The sequence below is a fragment of the Diorhabda carinulata genome, chromosome 6 (assembly GCF_026250575.1).
Source record: "Diorhabda carinulata isolate Delta chromosome 6, icDioCari1.1, whole genome shotgun sequence".
NCBI classification, from domain to species: Eukaryota; Metazoa; Arthropoda; class Insecta; order Coleoptera; family Chrysomelidae; genus Diorhabda; species Diorhabda carinulata.
Genome location: NC_079465.1, coordinates 13,565,657 through 13,590,060, shown reverse-complemented (window position 1 = coordinate 13,590,060; position 24,404 = coordinate 13,565,657). Strand labels below are relative to the sequence as shown.

The 24,404-nt window shown below is 30.6% G+C and overlaps 1 protein-coding gene across 5 annotated transcripts in view; it reads right to left on the bottom strand.

The window, feature by feature from the left end:
• Positions 1-9,929: 9,929 nt before the first annotated feature.
• The window catches only part of LOC130895197 (protein cereblon), a 47,100-nt gene continuing 32,625 nt past the window's right edge, over positions 9,930-24,404 (bottom strand). Inside the window, exons 7-13 of one of the 5 annotated variants that reach the window (XR_009059446.1) lie at positions 23,001-23,103; positions 15,869-15,959; positions 12,980-13,204; positions 10,656-10,741; positions 10,420-10,595; positions 10,213-10,258; positions 9,930-10,157 (exon numbers count right to left, since the gene is read on the bottom strand). Coding sequence is in view for 2 of the 5 variants with exons in the window: in XM_057802382.1 (XP_057658365.1) it covers positions 12,985-13,204; positions 15,869-15,959; positions 23,001-23,103 (414 nt within the window). In the remaining 3 variants the exon portion in view is untranslated. Of the gene's footprint in view, positions 10,742-12,979; positions 13,205-15,868; positions 15,960-23,000; positions 23,104-24,404 lie in introns of all 5 variants that reach the window. The other 4 variants (XR_009059445.1, XR_009059444.1, XM_057802382.1 and 1 more) reach the window with 4 other exon arrangements.

Below are 24,404 nucleotides of genomic sequence, written 5' to 3'. Positions count from 1 at the left end.
AACTTTTAGAAATTATATTTTACAATGAGACCATAAATGCTTACAAAACCATCTGTTTGTTTAATGGTACAATAAAAGCGGGCAAAAGGTCTACTTATCTGAACAAGTATGTATGGTCATAAAAGCGCATACTTACTAGCAAATAAAATTATCTCTTTTTAAATGTGTTTTTTGCAATATATATAATAAAATTGAAACTAAAATTCATTTTTATTGAAAGTATTCAACAATTGTAAGATGGTATATAGCATTACTATATTCTTACCCTTAATAGATATGAGGACAAAAATGAACAATGGACAAAAATGGTGATTATGTTATGGAGGGACATTATATTGGTTAAAAAAGATCTTTTTTATATCAAAAACACCAGGTAATATTTAAAGTAAAGCTCTCAGTACATTTTTTGATAAAATCAAAACGAGTATCTACGACAGAAACGTATTTAAGAATAATCATTAGTGATGTTAGTTTGATAAAAGTGTGCTATATCGCTTAAATTGACTATTAATTATAATAAATAAGCGTATCCTCATTAAAAACCTATATATTTGCCTAGTGAAGGGCGAAACGTCGTATCGAAGCTTTGTTAGTACATGTCTATAGTAAATTTGTATTCAAATAAAACTAGTATTTGATATTATTTCATTCAAAGATTCTATGCTGGATAAAACAATAGTATAATTTTCATGTATAACTTAAGAATGGAGAAAATTATAATTTTCTTCCTAATTGTTACTATTTTGTCAATCTGTTATGGCATAGAATATAGTATTATAACCATATTATAATATGTGATAAAAAAAACAGGTATACATTTGAACAGGTGAAATTTTTGCCTCATTGACAGGATAATTTCCAAATTTAAACACACAGACACACTACCTTATTATTATGTGATTAGTTCATAAACATAAAAAAATAACAAAAAATACTATTTCAATTTTTGTGAAATATTGTTCAGTCCTTTGTGTTCGTTTTTGTTTTTATGTATAAGTTTGAAATATTTAGAAAAAGGTGTTTTATTCTATTTTGTTTGTCTTTACTATAAAGACTTACTTAAATGATTCAAGTACTTTTGATAAGTTTATAAGATTAAATGAATTTGGAATTTGTCGTTGATCATTTTACTCGTATAATATGCAATGCGACCATAATATAAATAAACTCATTATCAGAAAAAACTATTGGACGAATTATCTTTTATTTAACGATAATTGAATACCTACTTATGTTTAGTATTGAACATTTGTAAACAGTCATTTATTCATATTCACTATTTTTTATTCCTTAATGAAAAATAATTGTCTTAAGAATAACTCACCCGAGTGTATGATCCATTTTTGACATCTGGTAGGGTCATTCACAGGAAATCAGTACATTTTAATTGTAGGATCTGATCTCTTACTTAGTCCACACTTAAAATAAACACCTTATTTCCAGCCATTTCTAAAAAATTGAAAAGAAGAAGTGATTATTTGTTATATAAATACATTTTAGTAAGTAGTTCGCTAAATATACAGTTTTTTTTCCAAATTGTAAGCTGTAGCATTTATACATCTAGCGTCTCTTATAATTTGAATATATTAACTAAGAGAGTAGTGATGTATATTAATTGTAATAATATCCACTTACCTTAAAAATTAAATATATATCTAAGTTCAAAGATTCTCAAATAAAAAAATAATCCAAATGCACAACTAACGAAACTCATCAATAACACAACGAACACAATACAATAATGAACTCAAATTGCAACTTTGCTATAGGCACCCAAAATAAGAAACTACAACACAGCTTAAGGGTTGAATATAATATTTTAAATATTTTGGCGCCATCTGTTATTGCGGTAATTCGGCAACCAAAGCTAAGAAAACACGTAATTCAAGCTACGACGTTCAGTAAGAAAAGACGTGCTGTGGACGCCAACTCTCTACTGCCATCTATTGGTGGCGTCCACCTCGTCAAATGATATCCTCATAAGGTTAACCTACTATCCTATTCTTTATACAATGGCATAACATTCTCTTAACTATTTGTGTATCAGGATCAGTAAAATTGTATAAGTTTGATTGTAATATTTTACTAGCAACGACAATTAGATTGGTTCAGAAGAGGACTTTCTTCTATCAATTATTCTTAATCCCAAAATTTGATTACTTAGATTACCGTTGATTGATTAGAAAATCGAACAAAAAATGTTTACCGGTGCGAATAAAATATTCTGAAATTTGACAGTATTTGGAAATAATCGATCTCGAAGTACATCAAACAATTTAAGATCTTGTTTTCGTTCTTATAGTACGTCTAATCGAAGTAGTATTTATTTCACTTACAAACCAATTTATGATCATGAAACTGGATTTCATCACATTTTATTATTTTCACAAAATATTACCCGCTATTTGCAAAAATACAGAGGCTCATTTCCTGGAAATTGCAAAAGTGCGGTAGTCAACGTTTATAGTGTGCAAAAATTCAAAGAAAATATTCAGTGTCGATCGCCAACCTGGTGTTTTGGACTATAAGGAACAAAAAGTTAACTGTAAAAGAAAGTTCTGGCTTACAGCTATATTCAGGATGTTTTGCTTTTGTTGGAATTACCAACATTCAGGCCAGTACCAGAGAAATAACACATCGTTGACGTATCGCATCCCTTAATGACTGTTATGCGAACATTCCCTACAAGCAATACGTACACACGATAGAACCGCTAGAATTTAATAACAACATAACCCATCTACAAGTAACAGAACACAATATAAAACCTGCAAGAAAGGCTTCTAAATAATACCACGACGTTTATATCAACCCATTAATGCCCAAAACTTTTTTCAAAATAGTCTGGAATCTATAAATAATCTTTAATGAAATTACGAATCTATATGCTATGCAGATGAGTTTTCTAAGTAAAATATTCAAGTACAAGTCTACGACCAGTTCTCTTGATGCAAGGAATACAGAAAGTGAAACGAAAGAGACTGATAATTTAAAAGAACTTGTACCATCTACCCCATCAAAGAAAACATATTTTGGAAAAAATGGAAACAAAACTGATCAGCGATCAGTGAAGATGATTAAATTGGCAGTGAGGATGGAAATCATGAACATTCTTTTGAAATATGCACCTCCACCTACTTCATATGTTCCACATCAAACAAGAGCCTTTTTAATTTCCTTTATCTTATATATTTTATTTATAATAAATAAATAGTACTTAAATGTTTATAATAAAGTTCATAATTTTTATTTTATAAATAGCTATTAAAATATAAAATAATGAATCACACTTTATAGCTATAACAAACCTCTCTTCTGGGGAAATGCAATCCCTCATAACAGTATTTTCTTTTTAACTCCCGTTCTATAACAGTGAAAAGTTCATAAAAAGAAGCTTGGGATATCCTTATGAAATTAAAGAACTTTTCTTCATCCTGTTTCACTTGTGGCCACAATACTGTGAAAAATCCTGTATCTTTACGGTGAGAAAGAATTGGATGAATCCAGAGACGTCTCTTTTTCTTTTTCTTCCTTTTGCGGTAATACAACCAGAGTAACGTTACATACTCATCATCTAGGTCCACTGCTTTTTGATTGAGCACTACACTGTTCGTTGTCTGAGACCTCGAGTCGCGCCACTGCTTGGAACGACCGTCTCCTTGACGAGATGTCGCCCCGTTTGATCAATTGCCGCGTTTCTATTTCGACTGCCGACTCGAAAAAAGTTCCTCCGTCTATTTCAGCCTAAATGACATAATTCTAAAGTTATGTACAAAGCACATTGGTATGAATTGGTCGATCAAATCGATTCCTCCCGTATAGAAAAGTTATTTGAACCTAGGCTCTTTTTGGAATACTGATTCGCAATTTTAGGGCATTATAACTACGGCTGGGCAATTATCAAAAAATATAATTGATAATCGATTATATAAAATAATCGATTCATCGAAGATAATCGATCAACCCAAACAATCGATCAATCGGAAATAATCGATTAATCGATAATAATCAATTTTCGATTATTCGAGAATCGGAAATAAAGCTTCAAAAGAACGATTGTGCTTTGATTCCTACAAAAAACAAGATAAAGAGCGAGTATACCACTAGGAACATACAGAAGACATTATGGTTTTATTCCCAATAAAAACAAACCAAATAATGAACTGAATAATTATGTTGATATAACTATTTAGAAAATAAATTTTTTAATCCTTAAATTGATTATTATATTATTTGATTATTTTAACGATTGTACGAAAAATTGTGTGTATGCCATAGCCGCGAAACTTTTTAACGACCTCAAGATTATCTTGTCTCGGCCGCAACTGGTCTCGGCGAGAACTGTTCTTTCGGTGCGTTAAAAAGGTATTTCGCGGCCTAAGCATACAAATAACTATTTCAGTCTTTTACTTTGTAATGAAGCCACTTAAAAACTCTCTTTTTAATTCAATTAAACTGTACCAAAACCATTATGCACTTTTGAGAATGAAAATAGGCAAGAAACATTGTATTTTATAAAACCAAATTCTCACAGGATGTTGTCCACAAGCTCCACCTTACACAACAATCTCTTTTGTATATTATTAATTAAAAGTGATAATTTGTCACTAGCTCTTAATAGACTTGTTTCAAAATAAACTCTTTAGTCTTAGATTTAGGCTTGCAACTAAAAGCAAAACAAAAAATTATCTTGAAAGATGTTTATCATAAATTTTTAGGAATGTTAACAAACGTCTTATTCATAGTTAAAAAAGAAGCTGGTCAATATGATCTCCAGTTAGTGACGCTCTTAGGTCCAGAGGCGGATCTACTTAAAGGCTTTTTGGGCTGCAGCCCAGGGCCCCGGGAATACAGAGGGCCCCCAACCGAACTGAAAGCAATAGACGATATTGTCAATAATAAAAATTATTTAGAATTTAAAAAAATCCGATCCTATGGCTGGCAACACTACGATTAATCAACCCGTGTGCGCATCCATCAAACGGAACGGGGAATTCCCTGTCGCTTCTTTTCGGTCGGTGTATTTCGTATATTGTCTATTACCGGGGACTTCCCTCCACTTGTCGCCAGACGCAATTTTGTTATTTTTCCGCACTCCTGCTATCATCGACTATATTAACGAATTGACTTTGTTATTGTTAGAAATGTGTGATAACTCAAAAGTTATAAGGACCGGACCTTTCTTTAATATACTAAAATTGAAAGTATTCAGCATAACTAGACTTCCTGCTTTTAATAGGCAGTAGGTAAGTAAAAAGAATTATAAAACATGACTTTTTTATTTTTATTTCAGTTTTCAAAACTAAATGAATCGAACTCGTTCGATATTTAATGATAATTTGTGAATTGCTACATTCATTACCAAGTAGGTATTAAAATTAAAAGTTGTATCCAGTTCTTTGTTTATTTTCAGAAAAATATCTTAGTTTAGAATATGTCTGCTAGAAAATATAAAAGTGGAGCTGAAAAAAGACAATTACAGTTTGGTCGAGAAAAAGAAAGAAATAAATGCACAAAAACTCTGGTTCCTCTGAAAACGAAATTGGTGTTCAGCTAAAGGAAGGTAATACCGATACCGAGGTGGAAAGAAATTTAGAAAATATTAAGTTTGAGTTTGAGAAATATAATGATGTGGGCTTGTGGCCAGATTTGCTAAATAATGATTTTATTAATTTCGTCCTTTCACATGAAATGACTGACTTTCAAAATAAAGATCCGAAGAATATATATTCAGCTTCAATGAAGAAATATAAAGAACAAAACAGATCTTTTTCAAATAGATATTTCACTAAAAAAATGAAAAATGGCCAATTACTGGAAAGATTGTGGTTATGTTATTCAAAAAGGGTTAGTACTGTTTTTTGTTTGACTTGCAAAATTTTTTCTAAAACTCCTTCTCAATACACAACCGGATTTTCTGATTGGAAACACATAGGATTTTGTTTAGAAAGTCACGAAAATTCTAATGAACATAATTCAATGTTAGTGTGGTTAACACGAAAAGAAAATAAGTCTGTTTTAGACAAGCAGCTTCAGTAATTGGTAATTTTATTTATATAATATTTATATATATATATATATATATATATATATATATAAATATAATGTAATATATAATTTAATGCGACCCATACATACGTGAACATATTGAACAACGAGAGCTGCGACCAAACCCTGTAATATCATATTTATCAAAAACAGTATATGAGGAAATAATTGAGATTATGGGTAAACAGATAATTAAACAAATTATAACTGAAATAAATAACGACGACAAAAAGTATTATTCAATTATGATGGATTCAACCCCAGATCTATCTCACGATGACCAGCTTGTTATTGTATTACGATACTGTTTTCGGGGAAAAGTGTATGAAAGACGTGTATATTCCATTAAAATTAGTAGTCATACTGGCTTATATTTATTTAATATTCTACAAGCCTTTTTGGAAACAAATGGACTACTACTGGTTAATTGCAGGGGACAATGACAACGCTGCTAATATGGCCGGAATCTACAATGGTGTACAAGCACTACTAAAGTTGGCATTCCCTTAACCTAGTTGGTCAAAAATCCGTGAAGGTTGCAACTGAAATTGTAAATTTTTTTGGAATAGTACAAAAAATATACATTTTTTTCTCTGCTTCGACCCATAGGTTAAATAATTGTTAAATTGTGAAACAAAACTAAAATTTACGTTAAAAAGTTTAAGTCAGACCAGATGATCTTGTCACTTTGATGCTGTCAGAGCTTTGAAAAGTTATTATGATGGCACTATGAACATTCTCAATAGTTTCGGCAAAAATGACGATGAAAAAGTGGATTTCCGAAAAAAGGCACGAAATTTATTTAATAAACTGGCGAAACTATAAACTGCAATTTTGATTGTTTTTTGGGAAGAAATTTTGGAGAGATTTAATGTAGTTAATAAAAAAAGTACAGAGCCCTGGCTTAGACATTGGTGAAGGCAATAAGTTAATTATGTCACTAAGAGAGTTCGTGAAAAACAAAAGGCAACAATCATATCAAAAGCTAAAGGAATACGAAGAGGAAGCTAAAAAATTAAGTACTAGTGTGGGAACAGACTACAGTGACATAAATAAGAGACGTATTACTTCAAAATTTTCAGATAAAGCCTCAGTAAACGGCGCAGAAAAATTTAAAAGAGACACGCTTAACGTTGCGTTGGATAAGATGATTATGGATTTAAATAATAGAAGCCAAGCCTATGAAACCTATAGCAAAAAATTTAAATTTTTAATGGATTTGCAAGACAAAAATCAAGAACACATAGATCTGGAAAGAATGTATGTAATATTATTGATTATTATCCAAATGACGTAGACGAGCATTTAGTGAATGAGTGCATTCAGTTGAAATCTTACTGCAGTCTAAGACAGAGTCTTACATCTCTTGCAGTGAAATTTTTTCACTAATTTATGAAAAGAAACTTGTTGATGTTTTCCCAAACTGCTATACCATCTTAAAGATTTTTTTAACGATGCCGATCACTAGCTGTGAAGCGGAGCGTTCTTTCTCCAGGATGTCGTATATAGAAAACAAATACAGGACAACAATGTCGAACTATCGACTAAAGCATTTATCAGTTCGTTTGATAAATTACGATTTAACAAAGAACCTACAGTGCGATGACCAAATAAAAGAATTTGCAGCACAAAAATGCAGAAAGGTTGCTTTATAATTTATATAACATAACCATTTATAACCTGTCAATTTATTTTGCAATAAATAATATTTTTATAAATAAATAAAATATTTTGTTTTCCTATTTGCTTCCTGTACTTAACATATATTACATTATATATACCTACATCACTACAGAAAACTGTTTTTTGTCAAAATGGCAATTAATTGAGTAATTAGGTAAGGCTCCTAAGCAGTATTAGCCCAGGGCCCCAATTCAAGATCCGCCCTTGCTTAGGTCAGTTACTATTTGGCCTCCTTTGCTAAATACTCGCTCAGATGGAATAGCTTGAATACAAAGAAAACTTTTTGCACATTAGGAACTAGGCCGCAAAGGTTTCATCTTTCGCCCGACACCTATATTAAATAAAATAAAAAACTTGGAAAGACGCGGACCGCTGGACACTATCTAACATCAAAGAAAATAATAATATTTTCTATTTTTTTTAAGGTAAATGTCATTTGTAAAGACCTTTTTAAGAATAATTTTTGTACCTAGTTACCTAAATAAGTTAATGTTATATACCTAATTACCTAAATACCTAAACCATCTGTTCATTTTCTACCTTCGCTCTTTTAATATTAAAAGTTTCTCTAAAAATTGAAAATCTTTTATTTCTAGAAAATTCTGAATTATCATGCAACTGTACTTGCAGTTGGTCACTAATAGGTTAAAATCTACAATATTCTTCTAAGAAGAATAAACATTCTTGACATCAAAGCCTTTGAAAAAGTGGTAACAGAAAATTTATAACTATGAAATTTATTATTAAATCTATGAATCTGACTTTTTTTATTTTGTATTGAAGTATGTATTTTTCTTTTTAATTTTAAAATTGCCGTTTATTAAATGAAAATTTAATGAGTTGCTATAAAGAAAAAATGCTTAACTGCTATAACCATTTACTCTGTAATGCTTACGTGGCAAAATCATTATGTGATCATTATCAGGAATTGGGTGGATTCAACATAATGAATAATCTATTTCTGGTATAAATTTTGTTTCAAAATCTACATCTAAACCTACAGAGTTCGAATTAGTTTTAACAGGAGTTTATTTGGAGTTTGGGGATTGAGTGTTTCGATATGTATTAATTGAAATGGAAAGAGGCTTATTTATGACAGTAATAATTATTTTACTATTTTCATCTATTTATTATTTTCTTTTGCATTCTTTTTTTCAAAGAAAATTATATTGAAACTTCAAGTAAGCTAGAGATCCGTTTCTAATTTCTGTCAGCATCTCTTCCATTACTTTTCTTGTCATAGTATAACATATGCAGGTACTAGTTATATGAAATGAATTTGCAGATTATATAGCAGCATTTAACTCTCTCACGCATTTTACTTGAGATAAATTTTGTTTTTAAAAAGATATATTGTGTATAAAATATCTTGACTGTAAGAATAAAATAAAAACTTTTCAACAATACTAATAGAAGAAAATATATTATAGGCACCTCGTATATTAACCGAAAGAAAGGGTATGCGACCGCTTTTGATAACGGCGCCCTCCTTGCAAATGCGAGCCAACAGAGATGTCGAAATCGGCAAAAAGATCTTCGCCGGCAATTTAATTAAATATTCGTCGCGGTATTCTCCAAGGAAGTAGTTATTTTTATTTATTTACACTACCCTACAGCACAAGGGCCAACTAAAAGGTGAGAAAGACATACATAAAAGTTGTAAAGTACAAGTAATGGTACATTTATGCTGAATATACTGTTTACACCACCACTAACAAGTTATCGTTTTCAGAGACTGAAGGTAAAACTTTACCTTCGGATTAGACCAAACAAAAGATTACGCGTATCTTGTAGTTTAGAAAAGCTATTTTTCTGTCTATGTTATACTATTTTGTGTATTCAACATTCAAACTGGTAGCCACAACTCCAAAATTCAATATGAATATACATAAAAGATAACAACAAAAAGCGCCATAATATAGAGGTGATGGTTTTAGGGAAAATTTCAACAATTTATAGTTCCAGATATAATATTTTTGGCAATAAACGGCTTCAAAATTGATGAGCAAAATTTTGAATTTGGAATGGTTAGTTTCATAAATATGGGGATTGTCACATTAATAAACATTCAAAGATAGAAGTCACTCTTTAGACTATAAAATGTATTTATTATAGAAATCATTATTACATATTATTACTGAGTAACAAATGTTTTATGGAAATTTTTGCATTACAGGTTCTTGCAATAAAAATGTATAATAAACTAAATTTTTATTGTGATAAATAATTTCAACTATATTACATGCTATAAATATACATATAATAACATATTAAATTGAAACAAAACTGTTCAAATTCCCAGTTTCGTTCTCAAAAATGAAATGAGTGAATAGTTTCCTTCTACAGTAACTAACTAGGTATAAGAAGTTGACAGGATACTATCTGAAATGCCCATTGAATAATTGATTCCAAGCCAATCAGCATATCTGAAAAATACACCAAAGGTTATTTATATACTTTTTTGAACTAAAAACAATTTACCATAATTATACTGCAATGCGAACAACTGTACAATAAAATATGAAATCTACGAGGAAATATTATATTAGCAATTGACTTAACGGAGATATATAACACTAATCTACAAAAAGACATCTCTAGTGGCGGGAAACTTCATAATTAAACCTACAGCGTTTGAAAGTAATCTACTCATAAAACTTATTAATAATTTTGTAATATCTTCTTCACCTTCATATTAGATACCAAAAGTTAGATAACATCTTGGCTATATTGAATCCATAGATCATATTCAGACTAACTTCATTCCTTTTGATTATTATAGTTTAACCTTTTCATTGCTACGTGGTAGGTTTATGAAATTTGGTAGTATAAAAAATTTGTTTTATTTTTACGTTATAGATTTTCTACAAAGATTCATAATTATATACAATTCATTACTTTATAAGTAATAAGTCTTTACTCACTACAATTTTCTGCATATTATACATGTCTTTACTCATTACAATTCTGTGTTTCTTTATCCAACTTATCAAAAACAATAACAATAAGCCTACAACAATGATATGAATAGTTAGCCCATGACCATGTCATATTAATAATTATTCAACATAAAATTAGAATATTTCAGTAAACTAAATTCTATTTGCTATACAAAAAAATGTTTTCTAAAAGGAGTTTTCAAGTATGCTAGCTCTCCGCGGGCCGGATGTGGCCGTAGTTTGGAGACCCCTGCTCTATAATATATTTTATAACCAAAGTGATACTATTATCAATTTCTAGTGAGGATTTATAAAACTATTGAAGGTTGAGTTTGTGAAAAATCCATTAGAGTGGACCTAGTTTAGTCAGCTGCAGCAGTTGAATGTTGAAAATGTTCTGCCCGACTTTAGGGATGGCCCGCATGTACGGAATATTGGGCTAGACCTACTAAAGTGGGGTGTAGTGAGACGGGGCCTTATCGGCCCGACTATAGGGGGGGGGAAATGTTAATTACTTAAACTATTTTCTACCAAAATTAACAGTTATTGAAAATCGATGAAAGTATTTCGTGAAAAATAAGCCTTTTTATAAGTCCACTATTTTTCTGCACATAAGATAACTCAAGAGTATAAGTCATTTGATTTTTGAAGCTAAATTTTCACCACCACCTGATATATTAGTGTTAGTTATTCCTATTAGATCATCAATGTGTTCATTTTCCGTTGTTACCTCATAGATATCCAATCGGGAATATACAGGGTGATTCATTAAGAATATCCAATCTCTGAACTGTAGATTCTAGACCTCAAAATATGATGATTCTGCTCATCATGCTTTATGCAAATATTGCTAGTTTCCGAGATACGGGGTGTTCAAAGTCAAATCATAATTTGCACTCTAATTTGACATTGCTAATAGAGGGCGCTAGTTACACTTGTTTGTATTAATGAAATCAAAGTAAACTTTTTTTGGGTTAAACTTACAACTAAAATAAAAAAAAATATTAAAAAGCATTAAATTCTACAAAAAAAGTTACTGTTCTTTGATTCGTGTAACTCAATCGGTTATCGAGTTATTTGCTTTTAAAAAGTTCAATAAATTTTAATTTTTTCATAAAAAATTTTTATTAATCCATAAATATGTAACAATAACAAATTTGTAAACAAAAATAAAAAACTTCAAAGCAAATGCTCAAAATGCCCACCATTTACTTCAATACACTTTATGATCCACTTTTATAAAGATCTCTTAATATCAAATAATCCTTGTCTATTATTTTTAATTACATCCGCGGTTTCTTCTATTTTCCGTCGCAGTTGTGGAAGAGAAGTAATTTTTTCTTTGTAAACTAATGCCTTCATTTGCGACCAAATTGAAAAATCCAAAGGATTTAAATCAGGACCTCTTGGTGGCCAAGCAAACTCATTTCCACGACCAATCCATCGATGCGGAAACTGTTCGTTGAGGTATTGACGAACTTGTAAAGAATAATGTGGTGGTGCTCCGTCGTGCAAAAACCACATATTTTGTCTTAAAGCGAGAGATATATCCTCTAGTAATTCGTGTAAATGTTCTTGAAGAAAATCTAAACAAAGATTTAAATTGGTTGGCAATTCAAAAGGACCTATTAAATACCCACATATTACACCACACCAAATGTAAACTCGTGCTGAAAATGTGTACCCTCATAGCGTGTGGATTTTCAGAATCCCACAAATGATTATTCTTATAATTATGTTGCCTCATCAGTAAAAATAATTGTATCCAGAAAATCTGGGTTAAAATTTTGTTTATCTTGCAAAAAATGGGCAAAATGTAGACGCTTTTAGAAGCAAATAACTCGATAAACGATTGAGTTACACGAATCAAAGAAGAGTAACTTTTTTTTGCAGAATTTAACGCTTTTTAATATTTTTTTATTATTTTAGTTGTAAGTTTAGCCCAAAAAAGTTTACTTTGATTTCATTAACACAAACAAGTGTAACTAGAGCCCTCTATTAGCAATGTTAAATTAGAGTGCAAATTATGATTCCTTATCATGTAAAATTGCTAATTTTACGTTTTTGTGAAATTGTGAAAACACAAAAAATTATTGCGAAAATCAAAATTTAAATTTAAACTTTTAACACCCCATATCTCGGAAACTAGCAATAGTTGCATAAGGCATGCTGAGCAGAATCATCATATTTTGAGGTCTAGAATCTACACTTCAGAGATTGGATATTTTTAAGGAATCACCCTGTATATGGTATTTTGTTTTTTTTACTATCAATTTATTAATAATCGTCAATATAAAAATAATGCTTACCTTCTTTATATGGGTACAATAGATATGTAATCATTTGAAAAGCTTATCGTCCTAGAGTTAATTAATTCTAGAAATTCATCTGATGAATTACTTCTGTTAGTTATAACAACTTTATAACCTACTTTTGCTAAACCATAGAAACATCTGGGACGTAAGGTATTACTGGTGAATTGCCAACCTAGATGATTGTGGCAACTGTTGCACTGCATAATTGTCCATGCATACCTAAAATAACTTATTATTTATTTATCTACTCTACTATGTGAAGACAGGTAACAGCAGTAATGTGAATACTGAAGACACTGTTTACACTTCCACTACACCAACACTCACTGACTGACGCACGCGTTTTAATAAGCATATCAAAGCGCGCGTCAGACAGAGTGCGTGTTGGTCTAAACTGTGTGTTCAGTATGAGTGTCACCAACGGTTTAAAAAATTCCAACGGTAGATGAAGATAGTTAAGATTTTAATTCGTCACTCATAGCAGGTATGTGAAGTTGAAAAGTCGGTAATGAATAATAAATAATTTTCATGATTTTCATTGGATTGTACCACTTCAAATCTTTGGACATTAATAGAGTGACATGAGGATGCAAAATTGCAAAACAATACTTCTAAACGTATAAGCTTTTTAGACAATGGCGTTTTTACAGGGTTATACCAGCGCAGTAATAAGAAAAATGTTTTAATCTAACTTTGTAAGGAGAACGTGTTTATTTTCAAATAATTAGAAAGCCAAATATCGATTAATGCGTAACTCAGTATTATAAATGGGCCCTATTAATGATAAATCAAGTAATATTTGTAGTATGTTTGGAATTTCTCTATACTCTATTCTGATTGAATCGCCATAACATCGGAGTTTTTAGAGTGGGAATAGCAAATCAAATTTTGATTAGAGCAGAGGGAGATAGAAAATGGTAAACCGATTGTCTTTCTCTCTTTCTTTCGATAGCACAATTCCACTTACGTGCCGCTCTCTATATCTTTAATATTAACTACACAACGAGGATAAAATTAAATTAACCTTTTCAATGCAAATGAATCTCAATGCGCCAGTAAAGAGTTTCAGGACTTGGCCTGATTGGGTAGGAAAGTTTCTTATGCCCCACAGTCATATACGATGTCTCCATATAATTTAAGGAAAGTAGATAAGGATTTTTAGAAGAATGTCTAATCTCAAAATATACTCAAAAATAACAAAGGATTATTTCAAATAATGGTACTTCAACGTTCACATAGAGTAATCCAAAATAATTTCAACCATAGGAAATGAGCTTTACTAATGAATTGCATAGTGTGTAATAAGTAATGTTCTATGATGAGTACAATCGCATCATTTTTTCTAATCATTGCCTCTTTGTGTATAGACGACGCAGAACGTTTTTATAATAAATAGTATAGAGTGCTATAAATATGAAATTTGTGTATTATTAAGACATTATTGGAAACAAATTTTAAAACAGTCATGGTAAAAATATGTGAAATTGAAGGGGAAAACAGATAATGAACGAACGACACTATGTTGGTTAATAATTTTAATAGTGGAGCGGTCACGTAGTCCACTTGCGTGGGATATTGAGGGAAGCAGTAGAAAACTAACATAGAACAAGCAGCGCCGATTATTTGACTTCCTTAAACCTTCTAAAGATATAATATATGACCTTTTGAAATCATTGGTTCAGATCTATAAAAGTTGAATAGTGCCACATGAATTAACCGAGATTCAAGCGAAATGTCGGGTAGAGGTGTGTAAATACCTGATAAAAAATGAATTATTACTTGCGAAAAAAATGGATTTATCTGAACAGCTCGATCATGGAAAATTAATAGTTAGACAAAGGACAATTACCATTATCTGCCGTAAAGAGAGGTCGATTCGAGTAGAAAGTCTTGTTGTGTGTCTGGTGGAATTATGAAGGTATAGTGTACTTAAATCATTCTGAGGTATATAGAAGACAGCTGATGCGAATGTAATAGGTTTTATCGGATAAATATTCAGGTACAGTTAACGGTTTCTCTTATAACAAGACAATGCTAAATCACATAATGCGAAATTACATGGAATAAAATTGAAGAACTTAGTGGTTTAGAGCTTCTATCACATCCAACATTTAGTCCGGACCTTGCACCGTCATATTACTATTTATTCAGATCCATGGAGAAATTCTTGCGTGGAAAAAATTTTAATTGAGAGCAGATGTTGAAAATGCGGTGAGACAAAAGCTTTACAAAAGGAATATGAGGAAGAGATGAAGAAAAAATAGAAAAAAGATATCGAAATTAAAGGGGAAAGGAAAAAGCAAAGGTAAATCCACAAAAAATAAAATCGGAATGGACAGAGCTAAAAAAAAGATTTATGTTCAGATTCAGAATCTGAATCAGAAGAGAAGTATTGTCTGATATGTGGAGAATCTTACACAGATTCAAATAAAAATGGTAAAAATTTGGTCGAGTGTATCATTTGTAAGATGTAGAGACATGTAGGATGTGATTTAAAAGACACTATATCTTTTATTTGTATCAATTGTAGTTCAAATGAAGTCTGAATTTAATTATAATGAAACTAAATTTTTGAACTAAATGAATATTGGAAACCAATATTATTTATGAAATAGCCTTTATATAACCAAGCGCTAGGAAGATCATTCAAACACATTGTCACAACTACAGCTACAACCTAGTTCTAATCATAAACTTAAAAGAGGAGATCACTAGAATTGAAAATTTAATCATAATCATCACGGAAGTAAAATATGAATGTATATACCAGAATAGATTTCGTTTTAATTTTCAATGGTGAAAAATCCGTATATATCCTCTTGGTTTTCATATCCATTTTCTTCTAACAAATTTTGTGCATCGAATGCAAAATTAAATACTCACCCAGGAAACCACGAAAATTGCTTTGATGGTTGTCCTTCCAATTTAAAATTTTGAGCTGATGTAACTGTGACTGTTTCATAAACATGCCCACCTAAAATATTATAATATAATAATTAATATATTTTTGTAAATAGAACTTTTACTAGTTAGGTTAGGTTAAAAAATCGCAAATGCACTACTAATGACCTTCTTACACCCATAAAATGATGAACTTATGTGACAATAATACAATCAAGATCAGTGTCGACAATGGAAAACCATTCCAAGTATATAAATTGACCCACTGTGAACAGATTTACAGATCAAAATAAATATGTTGGTTAATAACTTTAAATTAATGTTTGGTACAAATTAACTTGATTTATTATTTTTAGATTATCCAATCACAATCCAAAATTTAATTTTTAATAAGGCGGATGACCATCTCTTGCTGTAATAATATCTCGATATTGTTTCTTGTGGAATTTCAAGCCACTCTCCAATTGTGACAATAACAATATTCTAGCACCAATTCCTCGTTTTAGCTCATTCCATAATTGTTCGATCGGGTTTAGGTTGGGTCTGACTGCTGGACACTTCATAACTCAAAGTCGACTTCTGTAATGTGATCTTATACAAATTTCGTCTCCAATGTACTAGATGTAAGGTACCAGTTGAACCTAGAACTCGTTAAACCTCGTCTCCCTTGACCACTGACATGTCTATGGACAAAAATAGCTCTCATAACAAAACCTCTTTTAAATGCAGCATAATGCAAGTTGCTCTCCTGGTCTTAGATATAATTATCTTATATATTCTTGTTTTATCAGAGAACAGACTACCTTTCTTCCAATGACCAAATCAGATTTGATACACAGCATGCTTCACGGTGACCTGAGATAAGTTTTGGACGTTTCGCTAGTGTTTTGGGGACCAGGTTACATTCCTGTCTTTACTCTACTATCCGCTGAAGTAGTTCACTCCTGTGATTTGAAATACAAACGGGTAATATCACAGTTATCATGGATAGACAATAATATTTAAATTTATTTGGGAACCTATTGAAAACCATACATCATATAATGAGCTCTCACTCTTAAAACAACTAATAGCTATAATGAATAATTAAAACAGTTTGAATTTTTACAGGTTAGTTACATCATTATAAAGAAGATGGAATAGATTTTTTAAAAATATAAAAGATACGCAGAGATTATTATATTCGCTCCGAGTGTGACTGCAGCGCCACAGTGAATATGAACTACGGGAGGCTGTCAGAGAATGTTTTATTACGTTTTTTAATAGTAAACAGAAAAATTTTTGAATAAAAGTATAATAAAGAGTAATAAATTAGTCGTCAAAAATAAATGTGACAATTTAACACTTACTACAATTTTATAATTATCTTGAACAAGCCAAAAACACAAGTAAATATAATGATAAAATATATAACAGAATGCAGTAAACATATATGAGGTTAAGTTGCTTTAAACTGTTTTTTCAATGGAATAAGTATATATTCGCTTAATTAATTATTTTTTTCATTATTTTTAGTTGAACCAAAGACATGGATATTATTATAAAAACAGGATTTCAGTCCATCAGCCATCAAATAAAATTTCAACCGGAAACTATGACCAAGGGTAAAAATCTTGTTCCAGCTGGATATGAGAGCGAAGTTGAGGAACATCGACAGCTTTGACAGCTTTTTAATAAGGTCCTTGATAATTTAGATACTAGTAACAAAGAAGATGAAAGTACATCTGAAAAACGAAGCTTTACCGGAAATAATCTGGCAAATATTTTAATATAATAATTTATTTTCTATGATGTATAATGGTGTAAAAGTCAATACAGTATTTTTATAATTAGTTACTGAAAAAGCAATATTTATTAAGTGAGTAAAAACTAAAAAGTGATATTGTGTGTTACATTAATGTAATAATGTGTAATGTATTATTCGTTACTAATTTGTTAGTTATAAACAAGTTTAAAAGAATATAACTGTTTATTACAATAATTTTAATTATTAATTTTATTAAAAGCTTACAATAAATTTAAAATTTCTTACAAATTTTCGTTGGTATTATCACAAGCACTTAAAAACAATTTTCATGAGTAATAAAATATTTTTCATCCCCCATTTTCAGAATCTTTTTTATCAAAAATAATTGGAGGCTGTAAATTTACCAAAACACAATACAAAATATCGTCAATGCAGTGGAACAAATGTTGTGGAATTTTATGCAATATATGATAAGTCCTTAACCGCTGCATAATTCTTTTAACTTGAATTCTAACCCTTGCAACACTGTATGTCTGTTGAGTTTCTTCAATTAAAAATTCACTTTTCTTCTCTAGAAAAGGTGGCATAACCATTTGCACTTTCTTGCCACTTGCGTCAATGCAACAATAAATCCAACAACCCCGACTCTATTGTAAGCTGAGAATCTGATTTCCGTCCTCCAGCTACGTCAGATCTTAAGGATATAAAAACTCCAGGAGGTATGCCAATTAGAACTTTGACCGTGAAATTCTTTTTGTATTGTGAGCACGTAAAAACACGATTATCAACACTTGTAGGAATATCTATTCGAAATTCAGTGCAATCAATTATGACCCTGGTGTTATTATAATCAGATAGGAAACAATCAGGCATAGTTTCTTGCACTGCATCAATATCTGGTCAAAATAGTAAATTTCTTGTTGCTCTAGCAAGATCTTGTGAGATCTCATAAAAAAATGTTGAAATTTTTGTTCTGTAAACACTAAATAATACACCAAGTGCCGAAAATGTTAATCCAGTTTTAATTTTCATTAAAAAAATTAATAGTCGGTCTTTTTTCGATACAATGTACTTTCGTAACATTGGTGTACATATTCTAGTCAATAAAAAATTAACATTAGGGAATGATACGCCTGCCAGATCAATGATTTCTTGATCCTTTGTAATCGATGCAAATCCATTGAAGAGTATATTATCTCCTTGTCTTTCCTTATCAGCAAAAGTTTTTCGATCAGTACCACATTCTTTATTAACAAAGTTTTTATTACTAATACATATTTTTATCGGCCTAGTATCTTCAACTATTTCTGTCTGAGTTTCAACATGACATAAATCATGTGTAATATACCAATTGCAAATAAACGTTTGACATCAGAGTTTGAATAAAAATCAACTTGACACTCTTGGTCAACTTTTAAAGAAACAATCGGAGGATTATCATATTCATTTATCATTTCTTCTAATACAGTGGGCTCGAAACTTGATTTTGAAGGTGATGTTATTTTCATCCGTCGATTCAATAAACGCTTGTATCTGAAATTAGTATTATTATTATGTTATAAATATTGATCTAGTTTTACCAAATCATTTTTACCTCTTCACGGCCGAAGATTTATTTATTTTTGGAGACCTGTAAATTGGAGGAAATATTGTTGAAATGTAGCTTGGACTCAAATCCTCATCTGATTTTTTACCTCCAATAAAATGATCACTACAAATATAATCATATGGCTTGGGAACCCACGGTGATCCATCAATGCTAAAAATTATATTTTTTATTAATTTTATCCCAGTATTAATTAAACTGTTTGCAAAATAGAAATTTTTTCACTGTAATTCATTTTTCTTTTAATCATTACATTTTTATAATATTAAAATTTATAAATTTTAGTTTTACTTTTTTATAAGAGAATTCCAGAAAAATGATTTACTTATACTAAACTTAACAATTTTACAAAGTTTTACAATACTCCAAATTATTATTTTTGATAACAATAAGGTTATGATACTACTTACTTAAACTTTTCAACTGCAGGTATCCACCGATTCCGTTGATTTATTTTCCATGTAGCGGTTGGAAATTTATAAAATTTGCACTTACTATTTCTGCTAGTATTTTTACAATTCACTATACAACAACTCTGTTGACCCATTTTTATTTAATTTATTATAATTAAAACAAACAAAAAATTTTAACGTGGATTTGTTTATAATGTCGGTTATAATAGCCTCCCGTATTGCTCACCACTACGAACGATTAAGTCGATTTAATTTCCTCAACCATGCCTCCCCTCACAGCGAATATTTAAAAATTCTTAGCCTACTATAGATCCAAACAAAATTTCAATGTCAAAATATTTTATTTCTCAACATATTCTCCTCTTAATTGGATAGATACATTTATTACAGCGAACCTGCAACGTCTCTAGACCTTTCAATAAAAATGTTTCTTCTTGCTCTGTAAACCAGACCGCCACAGCTTTTATTACCTCGTCGTTGGAAGAAAATTTACGACCTTTTAAGCTTTTTTTCAGTTGAGGAAAGAGATGATAGTAGGACGGAGCCAAATCTGGTAAATAAGGGGGTGTTCTAGTAATATAAACCCTGAATCACGAATTTTAGCATGGCATCATGAGATTTGTGTGCATGGGCTTTGTCCTACAAAAACAAAACACCTTTGGATAGCTTTCCGCGTCTTTTCTCTTCAATTTTTTCCTATAGAGTGGTCAATAATGTCGAATAGTAATCCAGTTATTGTTCTTCTCCATGGCAATCCCAAAAAACTGAAGCAAGAACTTTTCCAGCAGATTTTTCGACACGAAACTTCATTGGTCTTGGAGAACCAGAGTATCGCAATTCCATCGATTGTTGCTTTGTTTCTGGATCGTAGAAATGTACCCAAGTCTCATCCATAGTAACAATTCGGTTTAAGAAGTCTACATCCTTTTCAAATTGAGCACAGATCGAACGAGATGCTTCTACCCTTGCACGCTTTTGGTCAACATTCAAACATTTAGGGATCCATTTAGCAGTAGTTTTTCTCATGTCCAAATTGAAGTGAACTATATGATGAATGCGTTCGTATGAAATATTCAGTGCTTCAGATATCCGTTATAGCCCAATTCGACGGTCTGATAAAATCATGTCATGAACTACATCGATATTTTCGATGACTGACACAGAAACTGGCTTTACCGATCGGTCATCATTTCAATGGAAAATTTACCTCTTTTGAAGCTTGCAGTCCAATTTTTCATGGTCGCATACGAAGGATATTGATCACCAAGGGCATTAAGCATATCTTCGTAAATTTCCTTACCTCTTAAACCTTTTAAATACAGGTATTTGATGATGGCTCGATACTCCAATTTTTCCATTTCCACAATTTCGGAAGACACCTTCTTTATTGCGTAACTCTGGTTTACTTTTTTGACGTCAAACTTTACACTGACACTTCTAATAAGTTATTGTTCGTTGCTGTGGTATCGCAATATTTTGTTTATGCATGGAACTGGTCTAGGCTAACTAGATATCAATACATCCTCGAATGTTATTTCTAAAAAAGGCGTTTTTTTGGAGATAATACTTCTACTAATAAGACTTTGCCATATTTATAATCCATTGAAAAACTTTCATAAAATACGTGTTCAGCAAGTTAACATGTTAGGGGTATCAGGATATAATTTGTTGTTACTTGTAATATGTAAGCTGATTGATGAATTATCTTTTATACTCCGATGTATTTTAAACAACGAATTTCATAAACTACGTTCGTCAATTTTTTGGTTGGCGTACTATCTTTTATTTTCCTGAAAATGTCAAAAAAAAAACAATTATAAACATTCAAAAATTCTCGAAACAGGAAAAAACGAAAACCGTCAGTGATAAAAAAGATCTGAAGAATTTAAATTCAATTTATAATTCTATTTCATAAATTTCAATGTGACTATAAATGATTTAATTGAAGGTTGCTACTTATTTTTAAGATGTGAAAACTAAGAATAAATAATTATTCAGTGTGGTTGAAGACATATTTTGATATTTATGTTGTAGGTGATGTAACGATTAATATAGTAATGGAAATTGTCACTGTCAAATTATATCCTGATAAAAAGCAAAATAGATCGAAACTTTTTTCATTATTCTGGGTGTCCTGAATAGTTTCATTGAAATTAATTATACATAATTTAATTAATAAAATTATTGCTTTTTATTTGAGTTTGTGAATACTCATAATCAGACCAGATTTTCAGTAATAGCGTACAACTAATCCAAAACCATCTTCTTTCTCGTCAATCTGATATCAAATAAACATTAATTGATATTATATTTAACATGACTGCATTTTTAACTTACTATATTCTACTAGTAATGACTTGAATATAATAATCAAAAGAGTGACTAGTTTTCTGTAGTTTTGTATATCCTATAAGATTTATGGGCAGCATTTCCAGGTTATAAGTAACACCCTTTATTTTTACTGTTGTTTCCGTTAGTGGCTTACATTTTCACTATTAATTTCTTTACAGGAGGATATTTTTTTGTTTATCTTTTTTACAATTTACAATTTTACCACAAAATTAGGTTCTCTTAGCTATAGAAGTAATATCACTTTTTAGTAATGTTCACTATATATATATATATATATATATATATATATATATATATATATTAGTTAGATTATATATATATATATATATATATATATAATCTAACCTATAAAAATTGTTATATGTTCAAACTTTGCGATTCCTATTATTCACCTCTGATAATTCAAAATTCGATATTTCATTGGAGAAAAACTAATTTCTTGGCTAATGCCAAGTACATCTCCTCCCTCCGGAGAGCGTTATGTTCAGCACATATCAAAATAAAACTCTTTAGTTACAATAGAACCAGAAAATTTCACTCAAATTGTTTGGGTATTTTTTTCGACTCTACACAGGTGAACCATTTGTAAAAATTCTATTTTTCTTGTATATGATTCCGTTTAATCTATTTTCTAAATACTGAAATGTCTGTTCTATGTAAACAACGTTAGAATCATTAGTACTTGCTATATAATGTTACTTCTTTTGTTTTTTGGTGTTTTAGATTTTAATTTGGTGAAATATTTGGATAATGGATTATGTCCTTTGAATTGTCAATATATTTATTGAAATAATGCGATAGTTGTTGGAAAATTCCTTGCACATTCAGAATAAATATTTTCTAACTATGCATTCATCCTCTGGGAATTGATTGAGAATCAATCTATGTTCATTTTATATTGTTTCCAAACTGCTTTATTGGAATTTTGCAATAATTTCATACATAAATAATAAATTGAAATATGGAAATTGTTTTAAAATGAAATTGAAAAGTTACCTGGATTCACATAATTACTTTGGATACCATCTTTAGACATTGCAAATACTTTACTGGGATCTGTTATATGGACTCCACAACTATTGCAACACATACTTCGGTCCTAAAACATGAAATAAAGTGTTTAAATGTGATTATATCGAAATCCCCATTACTCAATATCTTGCTTATTAGAACTTCCGTACCCTTTGAAATTATTTGTTTTTAAATGACCCAGTCAAATGGAAATTTAGAATTATGTATCACATATAAATTTCGAAAATACATACTTCATTAGAGTTGTATGAAAATGTAAGACTCCCATTTGTATTTGCAAACCGTGGGAAAGATTTTTCATAAACAAATACTATAATAGACAGTAGAATACATTTTCAATATTTTGCTTTATACGGGCTTTAACCCATTAAGTACCATGAGTCCGATTTTGGGATTGCGCAGTTTTGTCCTACTGCAGTTTCATTTTGTTGTTTTGTCATGTGTGAGTTGTATCGTTCGCACTGTTAATGTTTTCCTCAATTGTAGAAATGGAAATTTGAACTTGAATCCGTGAATTCTGCATGATAGGGTGAAAATTTGTTATATTCTCGTTGTTCTGAATCTGATGGGTTATCAATATGTCCCTTCGTATACTTATAGGAACTTCTTTTACTCGATAACCATTTGGGGATATCATGTTGAAATCATAAGTCGGATATGCGTATATCGTAAGTCTCTTTCTCTTAGTTGAACACGTTTTTCACAGGAATAGCTTATCGAGAATGTCTGTCTGTAAGAGGTCCTGAACAAATATCCTTTTTTTTGGAATATTGATGACGTCAATACCATTGTTATTGTTAAATTACTACCAGAAGATATAGATGAAGTCACAGATTGTGATAATTTTCACGAAAATCTATTGGAAGAATAATCCCCCACAGAAGTTTCTGGGACACTGGAAGTTCACAGTATTCATGCAGAAGATACTGTCGATAATGGTCCGAGTACTTCGGGTTATCAGCCAACTAAAAAAACAACGTTACCTAGTGCAAAAAAATCTCGTAAGCTTGAAATTCATGATGTCCATTCAGAACATTATTCTGGTGAGAATTCGAATACATCCACTCCTCATCAAAGTAAGAAAAGGAAGTCAACAATTCCTGATAGTACTGAGACACAACCAGTTAGGAATACAAAAAAGAATAGAGAAAGGGAAGTTTCTAAATAGGAAAAAATAGAACCATCATTTTCTCTACAAAAGAAAAGTACGAAGACAGGATGGATTGGAAAACACAATATTATAAAAATTCAACGGAAAAGTCCTCATGAAATATTTGAATTATTTTTTGACGACCTAATTTTGGAGTACATCGTCAGAGAAAGCTTAAAAAGTTTGCTGCTCAAAATAGCAACCACCAATTTTTTTGT